The sequence below is a fragment of the Saccostrea echinata genome, unplaced genomic scaffold (genome assembly GCF_033153115.1).
Source record: "Saccostrea echinata isolate AGI-Se365-2 ecotype Australia unplaced genomic scaffold, CSIRO_AGI_Sech_v1 ptg000014l, whole genome shotgun sequence".
Classification (NCBI taxonomy): Eukaryota; Metazoa; Mollusca; class Bivalvia; order Ostreida; family Ostreidae; genus Saccostrea; species Saccostrea echinata.
In genome coordinates, this window is record NW_026889763.1 from 2,212,165 (window position 1) to 2,237,487 (window position 25,323).

The 25,323-nt window shown below is 32.1% G+C and overlaps 1 protein-coding gene across 1 annotated transcript in view; it reads right to left on the reverse strand.

Annotated features, from left to right (window-relative positions):
• The window catches only part of LOC133186628 (26S proteasome non-ATPase regulatory subunit 1-like), a 110,776-nt gene extending 86,146 nt beyond the window's left edge, over positions 1 to 24,630 (reverse strand). The window contains exons 1-21 of the mRNA XM_061321864.1: positions 24,527 to 24,630; positions 20,550 to 20,593; positions 20,242 to 20,315; positions 20,078 to 20,141; positions 19,143 to 19,248; positions 18,725 to 18,867; positions 17,750 to 17,812; positions 17,116 to 17,259; positions 15,729 to 15,797; positions 14,957 to 15,129; positions 14,760 to 14,826; positions 13,831 to 13,968; positions 13,348 to 13,436; positions 12,883 to 12,961; positions 12,641 to 12,740; positions 10,892 to 10,965; positions 9,075 to 9,135; positions 5,837 to 5,887; positions 5,379 to 5,455; positions 4,901 to 5,116; positions 383 to 447 (exon numbers count right to left, since the gene is read on the reverse strand). Coding sequence (XP_061177848.1) covers positions 383 to 447; positions 4,901 to 5,116; positions 5,379 to 5,455; positions 5,837 to 5,887; positions 9,075 to 9,135; positions 10,892 to 10,965; positions 12,641 to 12,740; positions 12,883 to 12,961; positions 13,348 to 13,436; positions 13,831 to 13,968; positions 14,760 to 14,826; positions 14,957 to 15,129; positions 15,729 to 15,797; positions 17,116 to 17,259; positions 17,750 to 17,812; positions 18,725 to 18,867; positions 19,143 to 19,248; positions 20,078 to 20,141; positions 20,242 to 20,315; positions 20,550 to 20,593; positions 24,527 to 24,551 — 1,922 coding nt within the window. The 5' untranslated portion in view covers positions 24,552 to 24,630. The remainder of the gene's footprint in view (positions 1 to 382; positions 448 to 4,900; positions 5,117 to 5,378; positions 5,456 to 5,836; positions 5,888 to 9,074; positions 9,136 to 10,891; positions 10,966 to 12,640; positions 12,741 to 12,882; positions 12,962 to 13,347; positions 13,437 to 13,830; positions 13,969 to 14,759; positions 14,827 to 14,956; positions 15,130 to 15,728; positions 15,798 to 17,115; positions 17,260 to 17,749; positions 17,813 to 18,724; positions 18,868 to 19,142; positions 19,249 to 20,077; positions 20,142 to 20,241; positions 20,316 to 20,549; positions 20,594 to 24,526) is intronic.
• Positions 24,631 to 25,323: the final 693 nt, after the last annotated feature.

Genomic DNA, 25,323 nt, shown 5'->3' on the forward strand with positions numbered 1-25,323 from the left:
ACAGCACAAATTAAGTACGTTTGATTTTATTTGGTACCATGTGCTATATTCCCTTGTAATTTTGGGGTTTTATATGCATCTTTCTTTTTTCAATGTATGGCAATCTACAGCGTTATATATACATTTTAGATACTTGTTCCCTGAAGCGCGTCCTTGTTTATGGGCGCCATTTTGAAAAATCGCAAATACTTTTGTCATAGCACTGTAGATTTACAGTAATTAGATACAGCCCAAGAATTTTTTCTAAATTCTTATTCTATTATAATTACAGTAATGAATAAAACATATTCATTTTTCAGACATGAAAAATAAACTGGAATGAAGGAAGTATTATTAAGAGTATAGCTGCTCTCCCAGTATACATACAGACATACAAACAAACCTGAATAAGAGGAATCCAAGGGAGGTTACTGCCACTCTCCTTACGTCATCATTGACATCACTGACCTGAAAAAAGCATTTCAGAGATAAAAACACAATGCAAAACATTTTTGTGACAATGAAATTCATTGCAAAACAATATCTAGGTTGTAAAGATAAATATAATTTTTTTTCCTGCTTTTTAATTGTGAAAAAAATATGTTTCAAGTAAGAAAGTTTTTTTTTTTAATCTTTTTTTTTTTCTTAAATCTACAAAAAATGATGTGTGCCGCAATTTCGACTTCCTAGCTATCTTAAAAGTCTTGTACTAAATATTGCCTGATTACAAGAAAATATATTTTTCATACCCAGTTCAGATATTAAGTAAATACCAGTTTTTTCTTTTCTTCCTTTTTCTTCAAGTACAAAATTGTCTTTATAATTGAATGAATTTAAAGAAGACATGAGATTTATGAAAAAATTGAGTGCACAATTTTTGTTTTTTGTTTTATTTGTTTTGTTTTGTTTTGTTGTTTTTTTGTTTTGTTGTTGTTTTTTTTTTTTTTGCATAGCTAACAGACAGGAAAATTATACACAGGTACATTATTGAACCATCATTTGAAACCATTTCAACATCATGTGTTGGCTGAATATGTTTGACTTTGTGGTGCTGTTCATATAAAAAAAAAATTCTGCTATTTTGGACAGAAATGTGTTGTTATTTAAAGTTACTTTCACAGTTTCATAAATTCTTTCAGTTAGGCAATTAATTACAATCAAAGAAATAAAACGGTGAATGCTTATGCCATTTGAGTAACAACAACGATTGCATGCAGCAGCATTTAAGGTGGCAAAGTCCCTTTGATCACAATGTTAAAAATTCCTCCGACTGATTTGCTGTAGTTTATAACATAATTAACATGTATCCATTCCAATTATAAACTCACTTTCATATTTATTATCCTAAAGCATGTAAAAAAACCGCAGTGAACAAGAAAACCTGTCAATTTTTTCTCTATACAAAATCATGCCAAAATGTAACCCCATGCAAAAAAACACAGTATATCAAATATGAAATTTGTAATTTTTTCTAATCAATTCAAGCTGTGTCTTGTGTGAAGTTTATCACAGAACATGACAATACAATCCCAAAAGCCCGACAGCACACATCTCTAGTCAGAGACCCAGAGCTCCACATTAAGGGAGGGTTCATCGCTTCTCAGCACGCAGCCAGTCTCATTGATCCTCAAAAATACAGACAACTCCCCAATCACCTGCCCTGCACTAAATAGGCTCTCCATTTTTTAAGCTCTGTCTTTTTTCCGCTGTTGATACTTTTATCTGAATAATTCTCTAAGATATATTGAACTATTTTTGAATAACCTTTGATTTAATTTTGAGATATTATTTAAACTTGTGTTTATATCAAAGATAATCAGGAATGTTGCTGTACAGTTCGATTTTTAAAAGTTCTTTCCCAATTTATATACACATTTTTTTTTAAATTATCAGAAAAAACCTCTTTAAGTTTATATCATATATCAATTTGTGTTTACAAATTAGGTTACAGTAAATAACAGGGGGTGGATCCATGATTTGAAGTTAATGCGAGGCATCAGATGTATAGAAGGAAGGTATGGGTCTGCCTTGACCATGTTATGGCTACAAGCTAGGGGTCGAATCCATCAGAAACTTTTTAGATATTTCAGTGATTTTGTAAGGTAGGAAATTTGAAATGTCCCTGGGAAAGTGCATTAGTTCATATTGAAAAACCTTTTGTCATGAGCATTGTGTTTCAGCGATAGGATACACAAAGGTCAAAGGAGTGTTATAAAATTGGTCCATTTTCAAATTTTCTCATGTTTATTCATTTTGTCAATTTTTAGACACATTTTTTTTTTCAAAAACATAGAGCAAAAGTTTCTTATCTACCATTTAATTTACTTGATTTCATGCACTAGTATCAGATATATTTTGTGTATAAAAATTTCATATAAGCAAGCTTATACTCTCAGTTTCCTGAAGAAAAAACTTTATCTACAAATGTGATAAAATTCCATCAGAATTGAGAAAATTCTGGGAAAAAGCCTCCTCTTGTCACCCTATTGTGGCATATACATGATGCACTTTTTAAATTAAAATCAAATTAGCATCATTTGAAGCATTTAATTGCAAATTACTGCAGTTTTAACCATCTTTTAATTCTTATACCAAACAAGGTGCCAAATTCATCTGTTACCATACCTAGTCCTTTAAAACTTTTATAATCAAGTTCTTTCAAGGATTTACTGGTTTCATAACAACTTATGCAACTGACATTGTGAAAAATAATTAACTTCAATAAACAGGAAAAGTAAGAACCTCACATCCTGAAACTAATGTAGAAAACATGAAATAAACAATACTGGAAAATAATTTCATGAGAACAATACGTCTAAAGCTAATAGAAAAAAAAATCATAATAAATTATTTTCCTTATATGGAGAGAATATCGCACATTTCCCTTTTCCCATTGATAATTACACCCTTGTTTCACTTATAAAAGACTTTGCTGGTTAAAAGCTCAAAATCATTGAATTACACAACTGCGAAAAATTGAAAATCTCCATTATTAAATCCCAGACGTCTCTTTATGAGTCTGACATTTCATGGCCGATTTCAGCAAAACTGTCATTCAGGGAAGAAGACCTCATGCAAAATTTAACATGGGGGATTGTTTTGCAATCATGGTAATTCTAATATTTTCAGCAGAATCCAATTAGAGATGACATGTTTGTTTCAAATTCTCTGATTTTATGACACGGTTTGCCCGTTACTGCTGCACGATTAAGATGATATCTTAAGAGCTACATAGTACTAGGTCGTGTTCTTCACTAAGACTTATACTTCATCTGAAGTATTTATAGGGAGCACAGGGTTCTTAGAAAATCATAAATGTCACGTCTTCTCTGTTTCCACTCAACTGACATGCACCGAACACTCTCTTTATGCTTGTCCATCCATATTTTTTTTCCCTTTTATATAAAAATTCTGTTTTTGCTTTTTTATTCATCAAGTAAAAATATCATAAATATTTATTATACCCTTGTCTATTAAATCATAAGCTATATTAAGTAACACTGGAACAAAAGTAAAGAATTGATGTAATTAGAGGGGAAAGTTAGAAAAGATTATATTCCACAAGTTTTCAGATAATTTAGCTGTTACTTGGGTCAACTCGACTGCGTAAATTGCATTAAAATATTATGATGATTATTTATTTTTCAAAAAAAAAAAAAGATTATTAATTAAATGCGTAAATTGTCAATAAAGCATATGCATTATTAAGAATTGTTTTTCATTACAAAAGCACATACTTATATTAAAGATCAGACACACATACATAAAAGATCAGACAATATTAAGACTGTAACTTTAGAATCAATTACCATAAAAGTTACATATTTATCGTCTTCCAATTTTATCACTACGCCGGGAATATTCAAGGAAATGGGGTACGTTTACGAGATATACATATATAAAAGGCCTGTTTATCCTCATCACTATTGATTTCATATGATACGAGCTCTTAGTAGCGCATATTCTCAAAAAAACACCAATTTATCTTGTCCATTATAGAAAACACGGCTCAAGAAGCCAGCAGAGGGGAGGAAATGAGTTGGCTTGGCCTTCGGTTTATGGATCTGACTATGTCCTTACGCAACATAGAGATATAAATCCGTTAAAGATCAGTGTTACAGCAGGAGTAACTTATTTATTAGAGCCAAACCTTACAAAATGAAGGATTATCCTGGTACTCAAGCCTTGACCATGATACATGTAATTATCAGGAAAAAAAATCAATTTTCAGCGTTCTTTGTAATTTAAAATTCTAAACATTAGGGGTTGAGGAAGGTGTGGGGGGTTGGGGGGAGGGGATGGGAATATACCAATATCATAATTGATTATCGGTAATAATTGGATACACACAATCAATCAATATCGATTATAATTGTATATATATTTTTTTTTTTTATAAATTTAAAATTAAGGATATTTTCAAATGGTGTAACAAGTTTTAGATCAAATTAAAACAAGAACTGTATTTAATTGTTATATTAATGAAATTTATTTTTTTTTTTTTACCTCTTAGTAAGGCAAAACAAAAAAAAGAAAATTTCTTTACTACAATAACTTCATTTTCTAATGAATATAAATTTTTTTTTAAAAACATTAAATATACACATACTGAATAAGAACAATATATATATTAGTCCCATCTTTCAGGTCTTAATTATTTTATTCAAATTACGGATTACATTTTGAGAAGAACTGTACCTGCATTTCGACTGATCATGTAAATTAATAATTTTCTTTACAGAATATCTGTAATGTTTGTGTAGTTCTCATTAATGTGGAACTCCATAATGTTGTTTATAAGTGTTGTGTACAAAATTATTGACTTCAATGGAAGCTTTTGCTAAGTTAAAACAAGAGGCATAGACAAATAATGCAACACAGTGATAAATTTCCATAATTTAAGAAGAGACACTGAACTCACAGCTACGTGTAGTAGTTTACGGATGGCCTGATTGCTTCCTGAGCCACAGTATGCCATGGCGATAGTAAACATGCCGGACCACCTTAAGATAGGGTCCTTGTCCATACACAGACTGTCAATGAGAGCATCTGCCTCTTCAAGCCGGCCATACATGGTAAGGGCAATACCCAGGGCTAGGCCTCTCAAGATCTTCTCATGTTGTGTCTCCTTGGCATACTGTATTATGTGGATTAAAAAGAAAAAGCCATGTAAACAACAGTCAAATATTAAAGCAGAAGAAAAAGTTTAATGAAGGAAGATACATTTTCTGCACTTCTGACACATTTTCACATTTTAAAATTTTCTCTGTAAATTTAAGAGAGAAAAGAAAAATGAAATTGACTTGGAAAAAGACATTTTTTTTTTTTTTAAATAATTCATGATTCTGTCTGTGTTTTTTACAGTACTTTCAGTACTTTGATGAAAAACAACAACTTACGGCCACCATGTCTTCAATGGCGGTGGACTGTTTAGTACCTAACATGACTAGTCCCATGGCTATTCCTGCAGCTTCACCTACACACAAACAACAACACATTGAACATATTAGTTAATAATCTCTAATTTCTTCCCAATTTTTGTGCTAATCCTGTAACATGTACAGTAAAACACCCTTCTACAGAAGTGCCAGGGGCAGACAATTTTGCTTCATTATATATAAACGTAATTCAATATATCTGTTAAGTTCACAAAATGTTTTAAAATCACATGGAAGGAAAATCACTTCAGGTAAGGGTTAATTGAATGTAAGCATGTTTGCTGTATCTGCAGGTTTTGTCAACAGATCAAGGATATGAAGGTTTCTTGTGAAAATTTGTTATTTCATTTTGTTTGATCATCACCAATTTCTATTCTAATATTCCTTTGAATCAAAAATGACAAACAGAAATGTCTTACCTGTCACAGCATCATCTTGGTAAAGGTTAAACTTCAGTTGTTCATAAATATCTACAAAATAAAAAATTTAAACTCTAAGTATATACAAGCAAAGCAATAACATTGAGTAATTAAACAAAATTAAGCTCTGTCAAATTAATCTGAAATATTCAAAAAATAAGTTATTGTTCAGCCAGCCATAATCCTAAGAATACACATTCAGATATGACCTCTGATTGGCAAGATTTATCTTGACCGGACACAAAAATAAGCCATCTTGCACATAAACATAGTTAATATGTCTTTTTTAAGTCAGAAGTCATAAAAATTAGGTCAAAATTGTGAACAAACACTGAATACAACTAGACCTGTTCTAACTGGGCCAATCCATGTTGGCTTGCTACTCTCAAAACAGTAGATACCTGAAAAAACTGCCATTTTTACAGTTGTAAATTCTTTTAACCCTTACATGATCTAAATAACAGAAATCCATTTCCATTCCATATTCTAAGGTCAAACAGAATCTTTAGGTCAAATTTCCATGACATTGTAAAAAGGACCCTGGTTTGGGGTATTAAATATAGTCATAAGCAATCATTCTTGAAATTTTAGCGTCAATGTTTCTTGTTTACAGACACAAAGTGAAACACAAAGATTGATAATGTGATTCTGCGATACCCCAAAACATTGGTCATTATGATGACCTTGTTTGTAAATACAACCAGTCGTTGGGTTGTATTTTATCTGACACGTTTCATACCATTTATCAGGTCATTGCTTTTGTACTAAATTTAACTATGGAATACTCAGTCTACCTGATCAATATACAGAGTACACAGCGGTTGTAACCTGTCTGCTGGGGATGTTTACTCCTCCTAGGCACCTGATCCCATCTCTGGTGTTTCCAAGGGTCCCTGTTTCTGCCCTGTTCACGATTGACTCTTTTGTTTACTGCATTTATGAGATTAATCACTGTTCGTTAACTTCACCTCTTACATTGAATACATAATTACACAGGGTGAATATTTGGCTTCAGATTGCATGGCATTAATCTGAAAACTTTGGTCACTTTTTAATGTGGTAACACATTTTATCCCTTTCCTCAATTCTGAATACTGAGTAATAAAACATCAGAAACCATACTTTAGAATATATAGAAATATTCATAATAAATAAATCAAACTCTTTGAAGTTAAGTGAAAATCTAAAATCTGAAATTATGGGTGGAAATTGCATCTTATATCTGGATCTTTATAGGTCATATTTTTCTTTTTGATTAAGATTGCATAACGTTTTTTTCTACAAACATACAGGGACACTTAACCCATATCCTAGATATCATAAAAATAGCAATAAGTCATTTACATTTCAGCCATCAGCACATCTTAAATCTCATAAAAAAAAAAATAGGTTGATAGGACCCAACAAGTGGCCTTGTTTCTTTTAGAATTATCTAGAATGGTTCAACATGAATTTTTATTATCAAATTGAAAATAAACACTTTCTATAATGATCATTTAGAACAGGATAAAATTAGATTTCAGCTCCGTTTTCTTTGTCAAGAGAGATTAAGTACCTTGTCTGTGTGATGTTTTCAACATAAAATAAGTCATTTATTTTTAAGTGTTACTTCTAAGAAAAGCTATAAATCTTATTTTAAAGTATATGAATTACGAGCGATTGAAGACCGGGGCAGGCAGAAAGTAGGGAACTAGCAGACCTTTTGTATCATTTCAAAACATGAGTGATGCCTCGAAAATTGTAAATTTGCTAATATATAATAATAAATCTCATTGTGCATTGTTATCAATTACTAAGTTTGTTCTTGTTTTGTACCTAACAAACTTGTACGCCCTTTGCGTATGTCTCTTCAGCTTCCTTTCAGGCAACAAAATTAGATGCTACACTTACTGAGTCCTAAGTAGAAATCATTGCCCCAACAGCTATAGTTCATTGTTTCTAGTTGTCATTGCATTCCATTTGGATGCCAGTATGAGAAGTTATGTAATTTAAAGAAAGGCATTGAGTGTTATGACATTTTTTTACTTGACACGTGTTCATCTGGAAAAATATTGTTTGCTTTGTAAGCATATAAAACTACTTGTTCACCCAGCTTAATGATCTACAATACCGGTAGTTCTCCTATTATCTGTTATACACTAGTATACAGTGTATCATGTACAACTGCCCACCACTTAATTATTGGTTGATTGTATGTTGTTTTATGTCCCATTCAAAAATTTTTCATTTATATACAGATGTCACCATATGTGGTAAGATATGCCTGTGAAGGGCTTCAAATTTAAACCTTTTATCAGCACTCACGACCATTGAGCAGTGAAGACTCTTTATCATGCCCTTGACTAATGTGACAGGACCTCAGTTTTTAAGGTTTCATCTGAAAGATCTGTGACTTTCACTTCTAATACTGGGCATCTGGAGAAGGAACAGTCATTACCCATATGGTGCCAGGAATTTGAATCAAACCCGGAAAGCTTCCAATCACAAAGTGAATGCCCTACCACTAAGCTAATAGATTACCAGTCACCAATTAATTAAATTAAAACAGAAAATGACCGGCATGTTACTTAAATCCTGAATTTCTCATATATTTTCAGCGAAACTCTTTTTCTTATGCATATTAACATCAAAATACATCTTAATTCAATATTCCTGCATATCATTTCTTTAGACGTCTCCTAATTTTGAAATTATTTGCCAAATGGATGATTTATATATACAGTTGAACTTTGGTATCTCAAATACCATGGATATTTCTATGTGTGTTGGATGTCTAAACAACTTTTTCTTTAAGTAATTTAATCTCAATATCTTGAATCTTTGGATATCTCAAAGTTTTCCTTGGTCCTCTCAAGATTGACATAACAAGATCTGACCATATCTTAGTACATATATGACATAAAATGACAGTGAAATGAGACAAAAATGAAAATGACTTGAGACAAAATGATAGCGACATGAGACAAAACGACAATGACTTGAGAAAAATGACTGTCACAGTGACGAGATACAAAATGACAGTGATGCGAGACAAAATGACAGTGACATGAGACAAAAATGACAGTGACATGAGACAAAAAATGACAGTGTCATGAGACAAAATGACAGTGATGCGAGATAAAATGACATTGATGCGAGATAAAATGACAGTGATGCGAGATAAAATGACAGTGATGCGAGACAAAATGACAGTGATGTGAGACAAAATGACAGTGACATAAGAAAAAATTGCTGATACCTTGTCTAGCTGTTCCCATGGCAGCCAAGCCCAAACCAAGACAACCACCATGTCGGACCATCTGAAATTATAACATATCAAATATTGAATTAGCATTCATTTCCTGAAATAAAATTGTTGTAATATAAGGACTTGCGCCTAAAAAATTTAAATAATAAAATAAAAAAAATAAATAAATAAACTGGTAATCTTTTTGTAACTTATCAATAGTAGTGATAAAAGCAACAGAAGGTACTTGTAGCATTTACAGGTAAACTTCGGTATCTCGACATCGGATATGTTAACAACCTGGGATTTGTCGACGTCCTTCTGCGGTCCCGGCAGTATTTACTATATAAATGATTTGCAAAAACTCTGATATGTCGACCTCGGTTATGTTGACAACCCGGGTTATCTCGACGTATATTCACAGTCCCAAGAGCAAAATTTACCTGGTATATGTCGACATCGGCAATTTTCTGCTCTACTGAACCTAACTGTTTGTCAGATAGGGTTGCTCCGGGTATCTCGACGTCATCAAAATTAATATTTCATACCTTTCACACCCATGTTTTGACTGCACGCTGCTTAATTAATTCTATATACTGTGTTTGTAGGTGAATCCGAAGCCCCCTCGGCATCTTTGAGAAGTTAATTGCTTAATGTTCAGCTTAGGTAATATTGCAAAATCTACACAATTCTACGTAAAAGTACAGATGGTTATTTATATCGAAACCTAACATAACTTTTAAATTTGAAAAAAGGTAACTAAATTACAATGAATAACAAACACACTGAATAATTCAAACTAAGGAATTAAAAGATGTTTTAATAATTTGTAGTTAAAATGCATTCAACAGGAAACAATCCAATTAACAACACAATTGACCGAATCAGCCGTAATTCATGCATCTGTAACATCACTACGTTAGTTTAGATACACAAATCTCTTAAAAAAAATTAATTTTAATGTACATTCTTCCTGAATGAAATAAGAAAAAAAATAATCTGCATTTAATTTTTTCCATATATCGGATATCGACTTCATACAGTTCGAAGTTTATAGAGCGCATGTCGTATCCTGTTCGGACAAAAAGGCAAGTTACACGCGAATCACTGCCGAATGCTGTAACTTTGTGCTGAAACTTTGTGAATTTAGAAAGATTTCGATGAAGAACACGTTTTATAAACAAGATTTTTAAAATAACTTCTTAGATTTTTAATAAAAATAGAGGGAATTCTGAAATATGTTTGCACAAAATCTATATTGAAGTCATGCACATATAATAAGCTTGTCTGTTTTGCTATGCAGTGAAATCTTGGACGTCAAGTCTCAACTCTGATATCTCGACACCTCGGATATCTCGACATTTTCCGATGGTCCCGTCGATGTCGAAATAACGAAGTTTACCTGTATATTAGAAAATGGCATTAAAAAAAATTACTTCAAGTCTTCAATTAATTTTGGAAAGTCATTTACTTTTCTTTGAATTAAAAATCAATTAAAGGTTCCATGAGGCTAAATTAGCAGGGAACAACTTTTTTTTTATAACAAAATACAACAAAAAATAATGGTTTGAAAGTTCATTCTATCAGTGATGTACATATGTCTAGTTTTTTTACAGACAGACATAATCAATTTCATTTAATGAACTACAAAAAAATCAAAGCAAAATAAAATTGGTTTATAACCACTTTGTAATAAGTTATCCCCATAAATTAATCGGACTGATAACGACAAATCTTAATTATCACACTCAAAAGTGTTTCCAGTATTATGTATTATCGATATCAACTTAATATATTCATGTTGGAACTCCTTGGTTTTAGAAACTTACATCTGTTGAGGCATCTTTTAATTGATTGAGGAGATAGTCTGTTATTTCTCCTCCATGGTTAGCATGTATTAAACCTGCAAGTAATTAAAACATCTCTAATTAAATCAATGAAATTCTTGAAATTCAAGAATGAGAGGTTGATTTCCAATTTGAGAATTATGAAAATATGTTGGCATCTTCAGATGCATGCAGCTCTTTATCTGAGAAACTGGAATTTTTTCTAATAATGCAAACACACAAAATTCATGATTAAGATGAAAATATCAAATCATAATTGTCATCTGTAAATTGAACATACTTGTACTTTGGCCACATTAAAATATTTTCTAAGGTAGCTAAGACATTTTCTATGAAGAAAGATTTATCTTTATTTTATAAGAAAGGTTATCCAAGTTATTTTTAATTTGAATCATGTTAATACTCTTTCCATTTTTCAATAAAACTGGAAGAGTTGTGTCCCTGTAGCACAGATTGTGGTCAACTGATAGAAATAAGTCAGACGATGCTGGGGGGGGGGGGGGGGGGGGGCTTTTCATGTTCTATCCATGGTTCAAGTAAGTTTCTGATGACTTATACGACTAAAAATTTTTTTGCTGGAGGAGAAATTATAACAATTTATGCCATGTATAATAATCAATATCTCTGCACAGTTTCAAACTTAAAAATTCATATTAATCTTTGAAATTCAAAATGCACATATGAATACCTTATTAAAGGATTAAGACATTAACATGAGCTAGGATAAGAATTAATTTTGTTTACCTCAAAACAGGAACAAATTCAATCCTGACAGTTAATTTCAGGATGATGGATACGTTTCAAATCTTACAAATTTTTGTTTTTCAAGTGAAAATAGCATTTACATGAAGAGCATTCTCATGTTATTTAGATTATATCTGTTTTTCTGAATCTCATGTTTAATTTGCTGTTGGACAGAGAGAATGTTTGCCAACTACAAGACAAATTCAAGGAATTTTTAACACTATGGTTTATTTGTTTCTTCAAGACTTGTCAAGATATATCATGTTCAGTGTACTTTCAGGCAATCCTGTTTGGTAAATATTCTTAAAAAATTAAAACCACTGATTTTTCCAGACATTAATCATATATTTTTCCAGATATTAATCATATTTTTTTCAAGAAACCCAAAGGCAACAACACTCATTAGAATTACCAGACTCCAACAAATTAAACAGAGCACCACTCCAAACATTAAATGTGGCATGGAAAACCTACATTTGGTATCAATTAATTATTTGTGTGAAATTTAAGACAGTTATTATAATCAGTCAGGAACAACTTATAAAAGCATCATTTCAAAGTTGAATTCATGATGGTTAGTCACATATGAAGGAAAAGTTGTTTTGAGGTTTATTTATGCCAGTGTGATAACAAGAACATTATGACAAAGAGCCTTCAGTTGTTTATTCATTTTAAAAACTTTACCAAAAATAATCAGATATAATATATTCAGACATGTATCTCTTCATAATGCCAATCAAATGAGCTTGAATGGGGTCCCATGTAGTAGAAAGTAGAACTTTTTACTAAATCCAGACATACATGTAGCTCTTCATAACGCTAAACAAATGAGTTTGAATGGTGTCCCATGTAGCAGAAAGTAAAAATTTTACTCAATTTTCTACCCCCCCCCCCCCAAACCCCAATTCCCTGTAAACTTAAATTTCAGGGTAACAATATTTAACATGTGATATTCAGTAGCAATGAAAGACAATAATCATCTCTTACCTAAAGCATATAGTCCCCCTCCCTCAGAATAAGCCGACCCCGGGCCTGAATCTTTAGGTAAGTATGTGGACATGAGATTCAAAGCTTCTTTCTCGTGACCCTGCAGAAATTAAAAAAATAATCATTAATATTAATTATAGTTGAAACAGTGATTTTTAGTTCTTGAAAATTCACATTTCTTTCAAAAACTTAAAAAATATTTATTAGCATGGACATGGTAAGTGGTAATGACCCATACTTACTTTATGTATAACACCTAAACTAGCAGTAGCTGAGAATTTAGCCCAGTTTGCAGCTCTAGCTAACCATTCCAAATTATCTCTGAAAAAATGCAAAGTAAGATGATTTGCATAAGAAATAAAATGACAGAACATTGTAAGACTGAAAATATTGTACAGATCTGTACACTATCATTTCTCTTAGAGTTGAGATAATACCATTACACAGTCAAAGATGTCCGATCTGGACATCATTGGCTTCAAAGAAATTTGTCAGATTAGACATTCTTACGAACTGAATTTACTGAAAGAGACTAAAAAATAAAGAAATATATCCAAATACACAACATTTGGATGGCTAAAGTTTAACTGCACCATATGAATTAGAAAGAATTAATTCAAACAAAAAGGCACCAATTCTACAGGGGAGATAAATCAATAAGCTTTTCTAATTCAAAAAAAAAATTGTCTGTTCAAAGATCAGCTTACCTTAAAAATTGATCACATGTTGTTCCACAGTGCATAAAAGAGTTGGCTATCACTGTAGCTGAATGACATACAGAATTTCTCACAGCCTCCTGTGACCAAAAAGTCTTTCATTAAATAAAATCATAAAATCTTCCATTACCATTCCTTGCTAGTTTTTTTAATCATGTGCACATTTTTTCTGCTTCTTTTTTTTTTAATCTAAGAAATAAGTCTAAAGTCATTAAATCTTCAATTATCATGAATTATATATAATCTATAAAATATCAATTATTTTTAAAATTGTTTCCGAGAAAGAAATTTTCTGTCCAAGAAGAAAAATTTCTGATAATTATTTCTATAAAAATATCTGAGACATAAGTAATAGAACTGTTTTCTCCGACCTATGTATTTTAGAGTATAATTATATCTGAGTTATTTCTCCCACCTTATCTAATGTCTTAATTTGTCTATTGTCCGCCATACATGTATGTCTGATTTACCTACCTTTGTATTTTTGAGTATAAGTATATCTGATTTGTTGTTCCTAATAAGGAACTGTAGATGTAATCCAATCGTGATCTCTCCCCCCAGAATCGTGTGAAGCTTCTTCATTCTGTCAGCTAAAGTCTTCTCCTCTTCTGTCTGCAACAAATAATTAAAGACTTCTAATAATTCCTCACTCAATGATCAATTACATGTAAGTACCACAGAATTTTTGATCTACCATACTACAGGTAAACTTCGGTACCTCGACATCGGATATTTCGACAACCTGGGATATGTCGACATCCTTCCTCGGTCCCGGCAGTATTTACTATATTAATGATTTGCAAAAACTCTGATATGTCAACCTCGGTAATGTCGACAACCCGGGTTATCTCGACGTATATTCACAGTCCCAAGAGCAAAATTTACCAGGCATATGTCGACATTGGCAATTTTCTGCTCTACTGAACCTAATTGTTTGTCAGATAGGGTCGCTTGTCACACACGGACGACTCCGGGTATCTCGACGTCGTCAAAGTTTCACACCTTTCACACCCATGTTTTGACTGCAAGCTGCTTAATCAATTTTATAGACTGTGTTTGTAGGTGAATCCCAAGCCCCTTTGGCATCTTTGAGAAGTTAATTGAGCTTGGGTAAGATCATTGCTAAATCTACATGATTCTGCGTAAATGTACAGAATGTCATTTATATCAAAACGTAACATAACTTTTAAATTTGAAAAAGATAACTAAATTACAATGAATAACAAACACACTGGAAAATTCAAACTAAGGAATTAAAAAAAATGTTTTAATGATATTTTGTAGTTAAAATGTATTCAACAGGAAACAAGGATGCATTAGACATTATAGCTGTGCTTTATATCTGCCCTATAATTCTGAGGGGGCATACAGCTCTTGATAGGATGGAGGTAGTAAAATCTGACCTGTGGTTTTGAGGGGGGTACAGTGGGTGTCTGTGATGGAGTTGTATCAGATGTTTCTGTGTCCATTCTAAAAAAAATATAAAGCAAGTTAATAATCAAAGAAAATAATTACTATGCTCAACAAATACCAAGCCTGAACTTATTTCTATCAAAATTCTATGCTTATGGGACAGAAGCACTGAAGATCTAACACCTACTTTTCCTTTGCCTCCTCCTGGCTTGATTCCTCCTTTCCATCACTTGATTTTTTGGGGTCAGTCTCGGGGAGGGGGACAGTTGATCTGAGGGCGTTCTGTACTCGTAGGAGAAACTGTTGTGTGGCACTGTCATACATGTCAAAGGCAATCTGGTATGCCATCAAAGCATTGTCCTGAAGATTTAAAAAAAAAAAAAGAATTTAAAACTGCACATGTCTCCAAGGATTGACACCATAAAGCAAGATTAGAATTCCAACACAGTACATGTACATGTATAACAAATTCAGCATGACTCCATTAGATAAATCGTAAGAGGGACATCAATTTGAAACATTCTTTGACGGAACTTCATTTGTCTGAAATTCAATGTAGCCAACACAGTCAGAGATTTTAACAGTAAACATGTATCATTTCTCAATATGGCCATTCAAATTTTTTTTCCTCTGTTAAACATCAGTTTGTGCCTTGGTTTTGGACACCCAAAAAGGTAAAATAAACACATCAGCAGCAAAGGTATGACATATTATTTTTTTTGTTCATTACATTTGAATCGAGTTCATTTCTGAAGGAATTGTTGTAGCTCGGTCCTAGATTTTACTTCTTACTATACATCTATATTTATTTCTATGAAAGAAATTCAGAAATAAATCAAATATTACTAGCTGGCATGTTTTTTAAGAATAGGTAAGTTAGTATTTAAATGATAGGTGGCCACTTAACAGGAAAAAAAAAACAGAATGGCCTAACCCTATAAACCCTAGCTAAGCCATACCTCTGTTCCCTTCAGTAGCTTTTCCAAGATGTCAGCCACAGCCTGAGCATCGTCCAGAAAAATGTAGCACTAAAAAAAGAAAATGCTGTGATTTAGCATTTAAAATTCCAACATAGTCTAAAATATCAGTAATTGTCTAATACTCAAAAGTAATTTAGAGTTTATTTTGCTTTTACGACTTGGTGGGCAGGACTACAGGGGCCGAGTTACAAGAAGATGTACTTAGACATGACATACACTGATGAAATCTGGGGTCTGTGATCCCCTGTTTATCAGGACACACGGTACTATCAGTTGGGGGTTGGGGGTTGGGGGGGGAGGGGGGAAGAGATAATACCTACATAGATTTCTAATACGAATAGTTACAATGTTTTCCACACAAAGATGATCTGCCTACCTAGATCCCTTTTTCATATGCAAGGACTTTATTTAAGGAATAACTGTCTAATTTTTGGGTTTCATGATGTGATCAATCGATTGGCTTGCGTGATAATTTGCATAGACGCCGAAGGCGTTTATGCATAAAATTATCACGCAAGCCAATCGATTGATCATCGTCATGAAATCAAAAAATCTGACAGTTATTCCTTATATTCACATGCTCTTGATTCTGCAAAGTCACGTGCTACAAGCCCCGATTCTGTCTCTATTTGTCCCGCCCCGCAAGTGATTTTTTTTCACCACGCCTTTTGATGAACCAGTAGATTTATGTAGAAATAAAGTATTTTTACTATTTGAAATTTTATCTCGGACAAAGACATTGGAAACGTAAATATTTTTGTGTAATTTAGCTAGGCAGTCTGCTCGGGAAACTGTCATCCTTCCGTATAATTGCGTTATCAATTTGTGAAAATTTTGTCTCGCTTATAAATTCAATAAATGTTTTACTATCTTGCGAAAATTTGGTGATCTACAGTATTTGACCTCTGACTAGATAATAATACTAGATATAAAGCATTTGACAAAGATGATCTACATTGTACATGAGATTGATCGGGAGGGAAAGCAAAAGAAGGGTGTACACATTAAAGACTTCTTTCACTTGATGACAAATTGTGACACACGTGGAGATTTTCTCAAATCTGAGATTTCTCAGAAAATCTCACCAAACAGAATTTTTTTTTTCTCAAACTTAGACTTGTCTTCGAGTTAATTCTTAAATCTGAAATCATTTCCAAATATGTGTGCTATCAACATTTTTTTCAGACTCAGCTGAGAAAAAAAATATCTGAGATTTCTCTGAAAAATCTAGAGAGTAGTGAATATTAACCCTAATCTGTAATCTAACTATATGTCTGTCCCCATTGGTAACCACGAATGGTACCAAAAGGATGGGGCTACAAAAGGGGAGGGGGTACAGTGAGAGGGGGTGGGGATATAGACCTACCTGACACACATTGATGTAATCAGGGGTCTCCAGCCCCATGTATAGTTTTGTTAACAGCAGAAGAACTGTGTTCCGGAAGTGACGGTTTTGAATCAGGGACATGCAGACATTTAGACTGTACAGCAACATTGCATTTACGTCTTCCTGTAAAGAAAGGGTATAGAAAAAGTATGTACAGTAAAACATATAGAGAAGTGCCAGGGATGAACAATTGTGATTCGCTAAGTTATACGAAGTATGTACAGTAAAACACACTTAGAGTGGAGTGCCAGGGATGAACAACTGTGATTCGCTAAGTTATACGAAGTATGTACAGTAAAACACACTTAGAGTGGAGTGCCAAGGATGAACAATTTTGATTCATTATATGTGTAATTTGTTATATCAGACAAATTCATAACACAGTTAGAAACTGAAGTTAATTCACTGTAATCATGGATTCACTTAATCATGTTTGGTAGATAACTGTGCTTTACTGTAAATATGATTGTGTGTCAAATTTTACTCTCTTAACCGTAAATATCGTACTTGAAATCAATTAAATTCATATTTTATAAAAAAGATATTTGATAGTTTTTCCATGTAATAATTGTACTCCTTATGTGTAGGAAGAGGTCATATGATTGTTACATACACTTTCTAAGATAGCTTTCTCAAAGATATCAATTCTTCTGGTTTCCAGTGATATACCAACAGCCTGCAATAAAAAAAAAGATGTAACGTTGTTACGTCAACAAGCTATATCTCTCAAGTACCGTATAAGTGGAAGTTTTAGCTAGACGCAAATTTAGGGATTTATCAAAAAAAAGTTGGTATATTTTTAGCGAGATGTAATTTTAGCAATTTTATAATGTCAAGAAAGACAGCTATAACAACTAATACGGTATAAATTGTTAGCGATATTTAATTTTAGCAATCTCAAAACCTTCTTAATAATGCCAAAAATGAATCTTCGCTAAAATTTCTGCTTATATACAGTATATTCAAAAACAAAGGTACATGTACAATTGTATGACTTTTTTCAATACTTTTTTCCTTAAAGAGCTATGTCCCTTTAATCACATCAAAATGTAACCAGATTACATGCAAAAATGTGTACATTTAACCATATCAAGACATAACCGGATTACGGTACATCTTATGAAAAATCTTATGAAACCTAATCTGATGAAAGGTAACCAGATAATGGATCAAAAAATGTGTCCATTTATTCATATCGAAATGCCACTACATTACAGATCAGAAAAAAAAAATTGAAAGAAGAGGTCTATTATTTAGGAGAGACTTGAAATATTCCATTTCTCACAGCCTAATAAGAGGGGTGTCAAAAAAATATGCCTACTGTGCACTAACTTCTGCACAAAACTAAATTAAACTTGTTATCTTCTGAGTAGACCCAAACAACAACTTCCATTCATTGAATCATTTGGTTATGTACAATTTACCAATGAAATTTCATCATATATGCCAACTAATCAGTGTAATTTTGACTGCACACAAATATTGACCACTAGAAAATTAAATAATGATTCCACAGTAAGTCAGAGGAATGGTCTTTGACACTTCTAAAAAATTCTTGCATTCTGAAAAAATCTGTACTGGGGTGTACCTGTTTGTACTGTTTGTCATCAAAGCACCTCTGAAACATTCTGTTGACAATGGCCTCCAGTCGTGGATCAATCTCCTTCTTCTGCTCCTCTCGGCCATCACTATTTTTGACTCGCTGCTTGGTGTAGAAGTCTATGCACTTGGCTTGGAGAAAATCAGAGAGATCCATAAGATTTATGTACATATATAAATATTTCAACTTCACACTTTCAAATTTTGAGTGGTCTTAAACATACCATTTTTAAGTTTATATCTTGAAAAATGTTCACTGGTTAAAATGTAAAAACATTAAATGTATAATAAAGGGAAAAGTCAAATAAATGTATTGCACCTAGTGTTTAAAGGAAAGAGTAATGTCTGATAGACAGAGTAATGTCTGATAGACAATGGTTTGATTGCGGAATATGTCTTAAAATTACCTATGATAGTTTCCACATATTCTGATGTATCGTTGACATTGAAAAGGGAGCCTGCACCCAGGGCAAAGGTCAAGGATTCTTCAAAAGCTCCCAAATGATAATAAACCTGTGAAAAAGGAAATCTGATAATTTTTTCACAGGTGATATTCTAAAAAAGTGAAAATCTAAATATGATACATTTCAAAAACTATTAAGGATGAAATACTCACTTACATGGATTACTGAGTGGAAAAAAAAACCAAATCAAAAAGGAAAAAAGTTCTTTATCATGTTTATACATGCAGGTACATGTTTGTTTCATCATATATTACTGTAAAATCACAGCAGAATAGACATGCTAAAACAATAGTCCATCTAGATATATTTTCTATATACATGTACACCGATACAAGTATGCAAGCAGATGTCTATTTTATTGAAGAAATAATTCTTGCGTCTTCGCCATTGTTGGAGAATATACAGTCACCCTGACGGTCACGAGACTTTGTTGGCAAATAAAAACTGATCAAAGGGCAAGGATTTTATCTGTGAACAAAATCTTGAGACTGAGGGGTATATTCTCCAACAATTTCACCAACAAGAGAATTATTTCTATTCTGCTACAGTGAATCTTTAAACACCTATATAGAGAAACGGAGAAGTAGATGTCTATACATCAATGTAAGTGCCTGCACAATTAAATCATTTGCACTTCACGCATTAGAAAAAGTACAACATAATCCGAATCCCAAGTAAACTTTTTTCTCCACTAATTTGTGTCTCAATTAAAAGAGCCCTCCATTCTTTGCCTAGTAAGAGCGATCAGAATTAGAGAAAACTGATTTAAATGTTATTGATAATTTGTTGAAGATGTTTGTGATTTAATGGATGTGGCATTTCTTTGATCTTTGCTATAACCATAATAGAATTAACAAATAACGTTTATTTAATCATACCTTGGAGGCTACAAGGGCTGCCAGTTCACTGTTTTTAAATGCAGAGTCTTCATACAATACTTCTCTAAAAAAAAAAAATTCTTTACATTGTTAAAAGTTTCTTCATTTATTAATATGCAAGATATAATACCGATTTTTAATGTTATCAAAATTTTTGTACTTACATTTTGTCCACATTTTCAGATATTTCTGCCCAAAATACATCTACAATGTTGTTCAATTTTTCCAGGGCAAAAGCCTATAAAAATTGATATACATGTAAATATGAGTAATTGACAAGAACACTATGAAGAAGAAGTAATTTTCTGTTTTAAGAAGCAACTACTTTTCCACTTTATTGAGCATGAAAATTTCATTCATTTGTCCTGTTCAATTTCAAATTCAGTTACAGAGCAAAATTACAAAAAACAACCTTTATCTATGTAGTACCATGCTAGATTTATTTCAAACTCTACATGTATACAAAATGTACCTTTAACTGTGGTTCAGGCTCATCTAATAGAGAAATCACTCCAGCTGGAATAAAATAAGGCAAGATTTATCATACCTCTTTTAAAAATGGAATGAAAGAGTACAGTCAAACTCATTATTTCAAACTCGATGGGACCGAGAAAATACTTCAAGATATCTGAGGAATTGAGATATCCCAGGTAAAATACCTATTAAGAAATAAAGGCTTGTGTTGGGACTTCAAAAGCACTTTGACATATCCATGATATTCGAGATATCGGTGTTCAAGATACTGAAGTTAAACTGTACTTCTCATTAACATAATGTTTTTATACAATACACTATGCATAACCATGACTTCTAAAGACTTGGCATGTAATGCAGTCAGCACGGTTGTCCCCAAGACCCAGGGACTGGGGAATTTCCCCGCCTATATGACATAATCCCCCCATTATTCAGTTATTCCCCCTCAACCCCCTCTTAGGAGAGAAACTACAGAACCCCTTCTACTTTTTTAATGCCCCCTGCTATTTCAATTCTTAGAGACAACCCTAAGTCAGTCTCTTCAAATCAGAGTTAGCTATAGAACTGTAGCTCTCTGAAAAAAATATATTGACAGCAGGGATGGGCACGATTACTGAAAAATGTAATCGATTAATAATCGATTACTTAGAGGAATTTTGTGTAATCGATTATTAATCGATTACACTCATTTTTGTCCTGTAATCGATTGTAATCGATTACTTTGGAAGATGTAATCGATTAATAATCGATTACTTCCAAGTTTTTATCCCTTCAAATATCAAAGCAATATTTAAATGGTAAATGTTGATGTTATCCACTGAAGTTTGAATGTGTTCCTGCAGTTTCAGTGCAGATTCTTTTAAGGTTTTATTCTGGCTAACATTCTCACTAAATGCCCAAATGAGGGATTTTCTACCATGGAAAGTGGAGACATGATTCCTACAATAAAATATGCCAAGGAATTAATTATTCCTTTCAACCTTAGATCTGTACCTCCATATTTATTGACTTGTTGAAAAGATTATTTAATATTTTATTGTGAATTACTTCATTAGAAGTATTTGGGCTGTCCGTATGTTGACAGTACACATTAAACATTCCTGTAAGTGTCTTTTTCAAAAAAATAAGTAAATTAGAACGAACTCTTAGTAATTAACATGTAAATTAAATGTGTCTTTAAGTAATTTAACTAATACATGTAACACAGTTTCATTCTGTATTGAAATAAGTGTTTTGAGAGGTATTAATTCTTTTAATAATATTGTTTGTCTTCAATGGAATGATAGTTAAACACAAGGTAGTTCACAGTTTACACCTCATTATCTGCAATCAGGGATATGTCTCAGTCAATTAATCAGCCAATTAAGATAAGCAAACACAGTGACACTTACTCCCTCTCTTACAGGCACTTATAACCCCTAAATGATATAAAAGCAACCTTACAATTTTGAATGAAAACATGAGAATGATTTTGCAAATTTTAAAGTTACTAAAACACAAGTTTGAAGTTGTTTAAACATTTTCAGATATGAATAAGTATTTCCATCTTTTTTTTGAGTACTATGTAGTTTATTTACCAAATTATTTATATTTAATACAGCACTTAAATCTGTTTTTGCTATTTATAATTTTCTATTACAAGACAAAGTTTTTCAACTTCTGAAATATGAAAAAGGACATGCAGCAAGAGGACAGTGGGTCAAATGTAAAATGCACACGAAAAATCTGTATATTTTATTAATAATTGGTTGAAATATACTTCTGAATTATTTAAAACTAGACCAGTAGGTCTATAATGCAAATTTCATTGAGAACATTATTAAACTTATGATAAGAAAAGTTAGGAAATCCAAACATTACACTAGGTGGTTTATATTTGATATTTATGTGTGATTGACTGGAATTAATTCTCCAAAATAACATCCATTTATGTATAAAATAATCGAAAGTAATCGAAAAAGTAATTATAATTACATTGAAAATTTTAGCTGTAATCGATTAAATTACGATTACAAGTAATCGAAAATCTCTTCGATTACAGATTACTGTCGATTACTTGAAAAACAGTAATCATTACAATCGATTACGATTACTCGATTACGATTACCCCATCCCTGATTGACAGACCCGAGAGCAAAGTGTCACCCATAGAAATAACCGTATACTCTTAATGTGCACTAGGCTACTTTGATCTTTAATAGTTACTTTCTTATTTCATTATTTCTCATCAATGACAAAAGTTTATCTAATGACATTTGATAGTTTATCATGCAACTTTTTGTTTTTTTGGATTATAAGCAATAATTACTTGGTTACAGAAAACCAAACACTGATTATGAAATTATAAGTAACTGATTCCCATCACTAATAGATCCAGCGTTCCTGAATTTTTTCAGGTAAATTAAAAAATCACCAGAGCTCCAGATAATTTTTTACCTCAAAGTGTATTTACTCCCTGATTTTTAAATCAATGCAGATTTTGATTTTTAGCAAAATGATTTAAGAGTATTTTGTTAATATATAAATGTTTTGACATCTATAAATTTTGATTTTGAGCTTGTTATCGAAATATAAGTGTTGAGAGGAAAGGGAAAAAACTACAAAGGACAGTTTCTGCATTCATTTAAATAATTTTTGAAAATACCAATAAGACATTTTAATAAAACTGAGAAATGTTTTTTTTTTTTTTGACAAGGAACATTCATACAGTAGGTAAAGTAACCATTGGCACAAAAGACTTTTCCTCCATTTATTTTAGACGATATCGTAACAAGAGTAAACTGAGAAAAAAAAATCATCATTAATATGGCAAGTTGAGAGAAATCAGAAATTGGCAATGAACCCATCATAAAAAACGTCATGTACAAACCGTGTGTATTCGTCCTACTAAACAGGGAACTCTAGAGAATCTAAGAGAACTCTTGATCGGTAAATTCAAATACATGTTATGCGTAATGTCTCTCTACAGCAATTTATTTATTTAATTGGTCTTGAAATTAAACAGAGCTAGTTTTTTCAATATGGTTATAATATGGTCTTCACTGTTTTTTTTTTCTTGTCCTCTTTGATAACATTGCAGTATAAACTTATTTCTCGACCTAAGACTTTTTTCCTCCAACTATCGTTTGTTTTCTAGGTAACATGTTTTCTTTACTTATGTATTACACTTGTTACAATATCATCTTACATAGACGACACAAGCTTTTGTGTGCTTAAAAGTACATGTGACTCTGCCTAGTGCATAGTCTTTCTATTTAAAGAAATCGACTTTAACCTATATTGTTGATTCTTTCTCCATAAATGGAAATCGTCATCGCCATTACTAGAATATTCCTGGTTAACAAAACGCTTTAAAATCAGTATTTTGTTTTGAGAAAAATCAAACACTGAGTTTACCTCAATTCATATCGATAGCTACAAGTTGTACTTTTATTATTCAACCAGCCGTACGCAGTACTTCCATGGTGTAATGCTTATCTACGATTGCTAATGCGTAACTGTACGCCCAGTTTTAATTTTCAATGCGTTTTTGTAAAAATTCAATGCGTATTTCTGCAAATATACGCACCTTATCTGGAGCTCTGAATCACTTTTGATATTTTTCTCAAATTATGAAAAGGGTTCCTAGCAGCATTAAATTGGTTTTCCTATTCCAAGAAGGACAAAATCTTATGCTTAAATCATAGTGTTTCATTAACAACTCAAATTTTAAAATTTTATTGAAAAGATCAATTGGTAGAGGAGGGGGGGGGGGGGCCGAGTGACACTCAGCTTCACCTCGATCAATACAGAAACTATTTCTTCAGCATAACGACATCTATCAATAACTTACAGTATTTAATATACAAATGTACACAAATTTTTGCTTCATAATTACGTCTAACTTTTAAAACTCTTTGTCGTTCGCGGCTTCGACACTGTTCGGAATATAGGCCTAAAGAACATATCAGTTTTGTATAAGTTACAAATTCATACCTGCAGAAGTGATATTCATCTTCATTATTAATTTGAATAACTTAATTCAACAAGATTCACTACAGTTTTCTGTATAAACACCCGGCTTCTTCAAAACAATACAAAAATCATAAAATGTGATGTTTCATACACCAACGGAAGTAACTAATATTGAAAACGCCGATCCCGATCCTTAATTGTAATTTGTAACAGGGAGAAGCTCGTTCAACGAGACACTCGGCTTCTCCGTAAACTCTGACAAACATTGTTTAAAATAAAGAAAGAAAGAAAGAAAGAAAAGAAAAGAAAAATAACCCCATATCCTATTTATAAGGCATGAGATCATTATTTTTTTTTAAATAAGAAAAATATGTAACGTCAAGTGTTTGTGCAGAATAGTTTTATGTTTTTTTCTGAATTCATCATGACAATAAAATTTAAAACTGAGAACCTTTGCTACTGAAAGTTAAAAATATCGTAATTTCCGTGCACATTAAAAAAAAGTAAAATTTCTACTTAACTTAGAGCAGGGACCTATATACTTTAGTATATAGGTCCCTGCTTAAAGTAATAATATCCTTATTGGGGTAAAAATTTTGCAATTGTACTTAATCAATTCTTTAAAAAACAATTACATATACATTACAGTACAATACAATTATATATACATTATAATACCTGCATTATGATGGGATGGGGCTTGAATTCCATTAATGTGAGGGCCCTTTTGGGAGTGCTTAATCCATGTTTTCTGACTTTTCAAACTATTTCCCTTTTTATTGACAATACTTTGAAATGTTGTTAGTTTAGCTTATTGA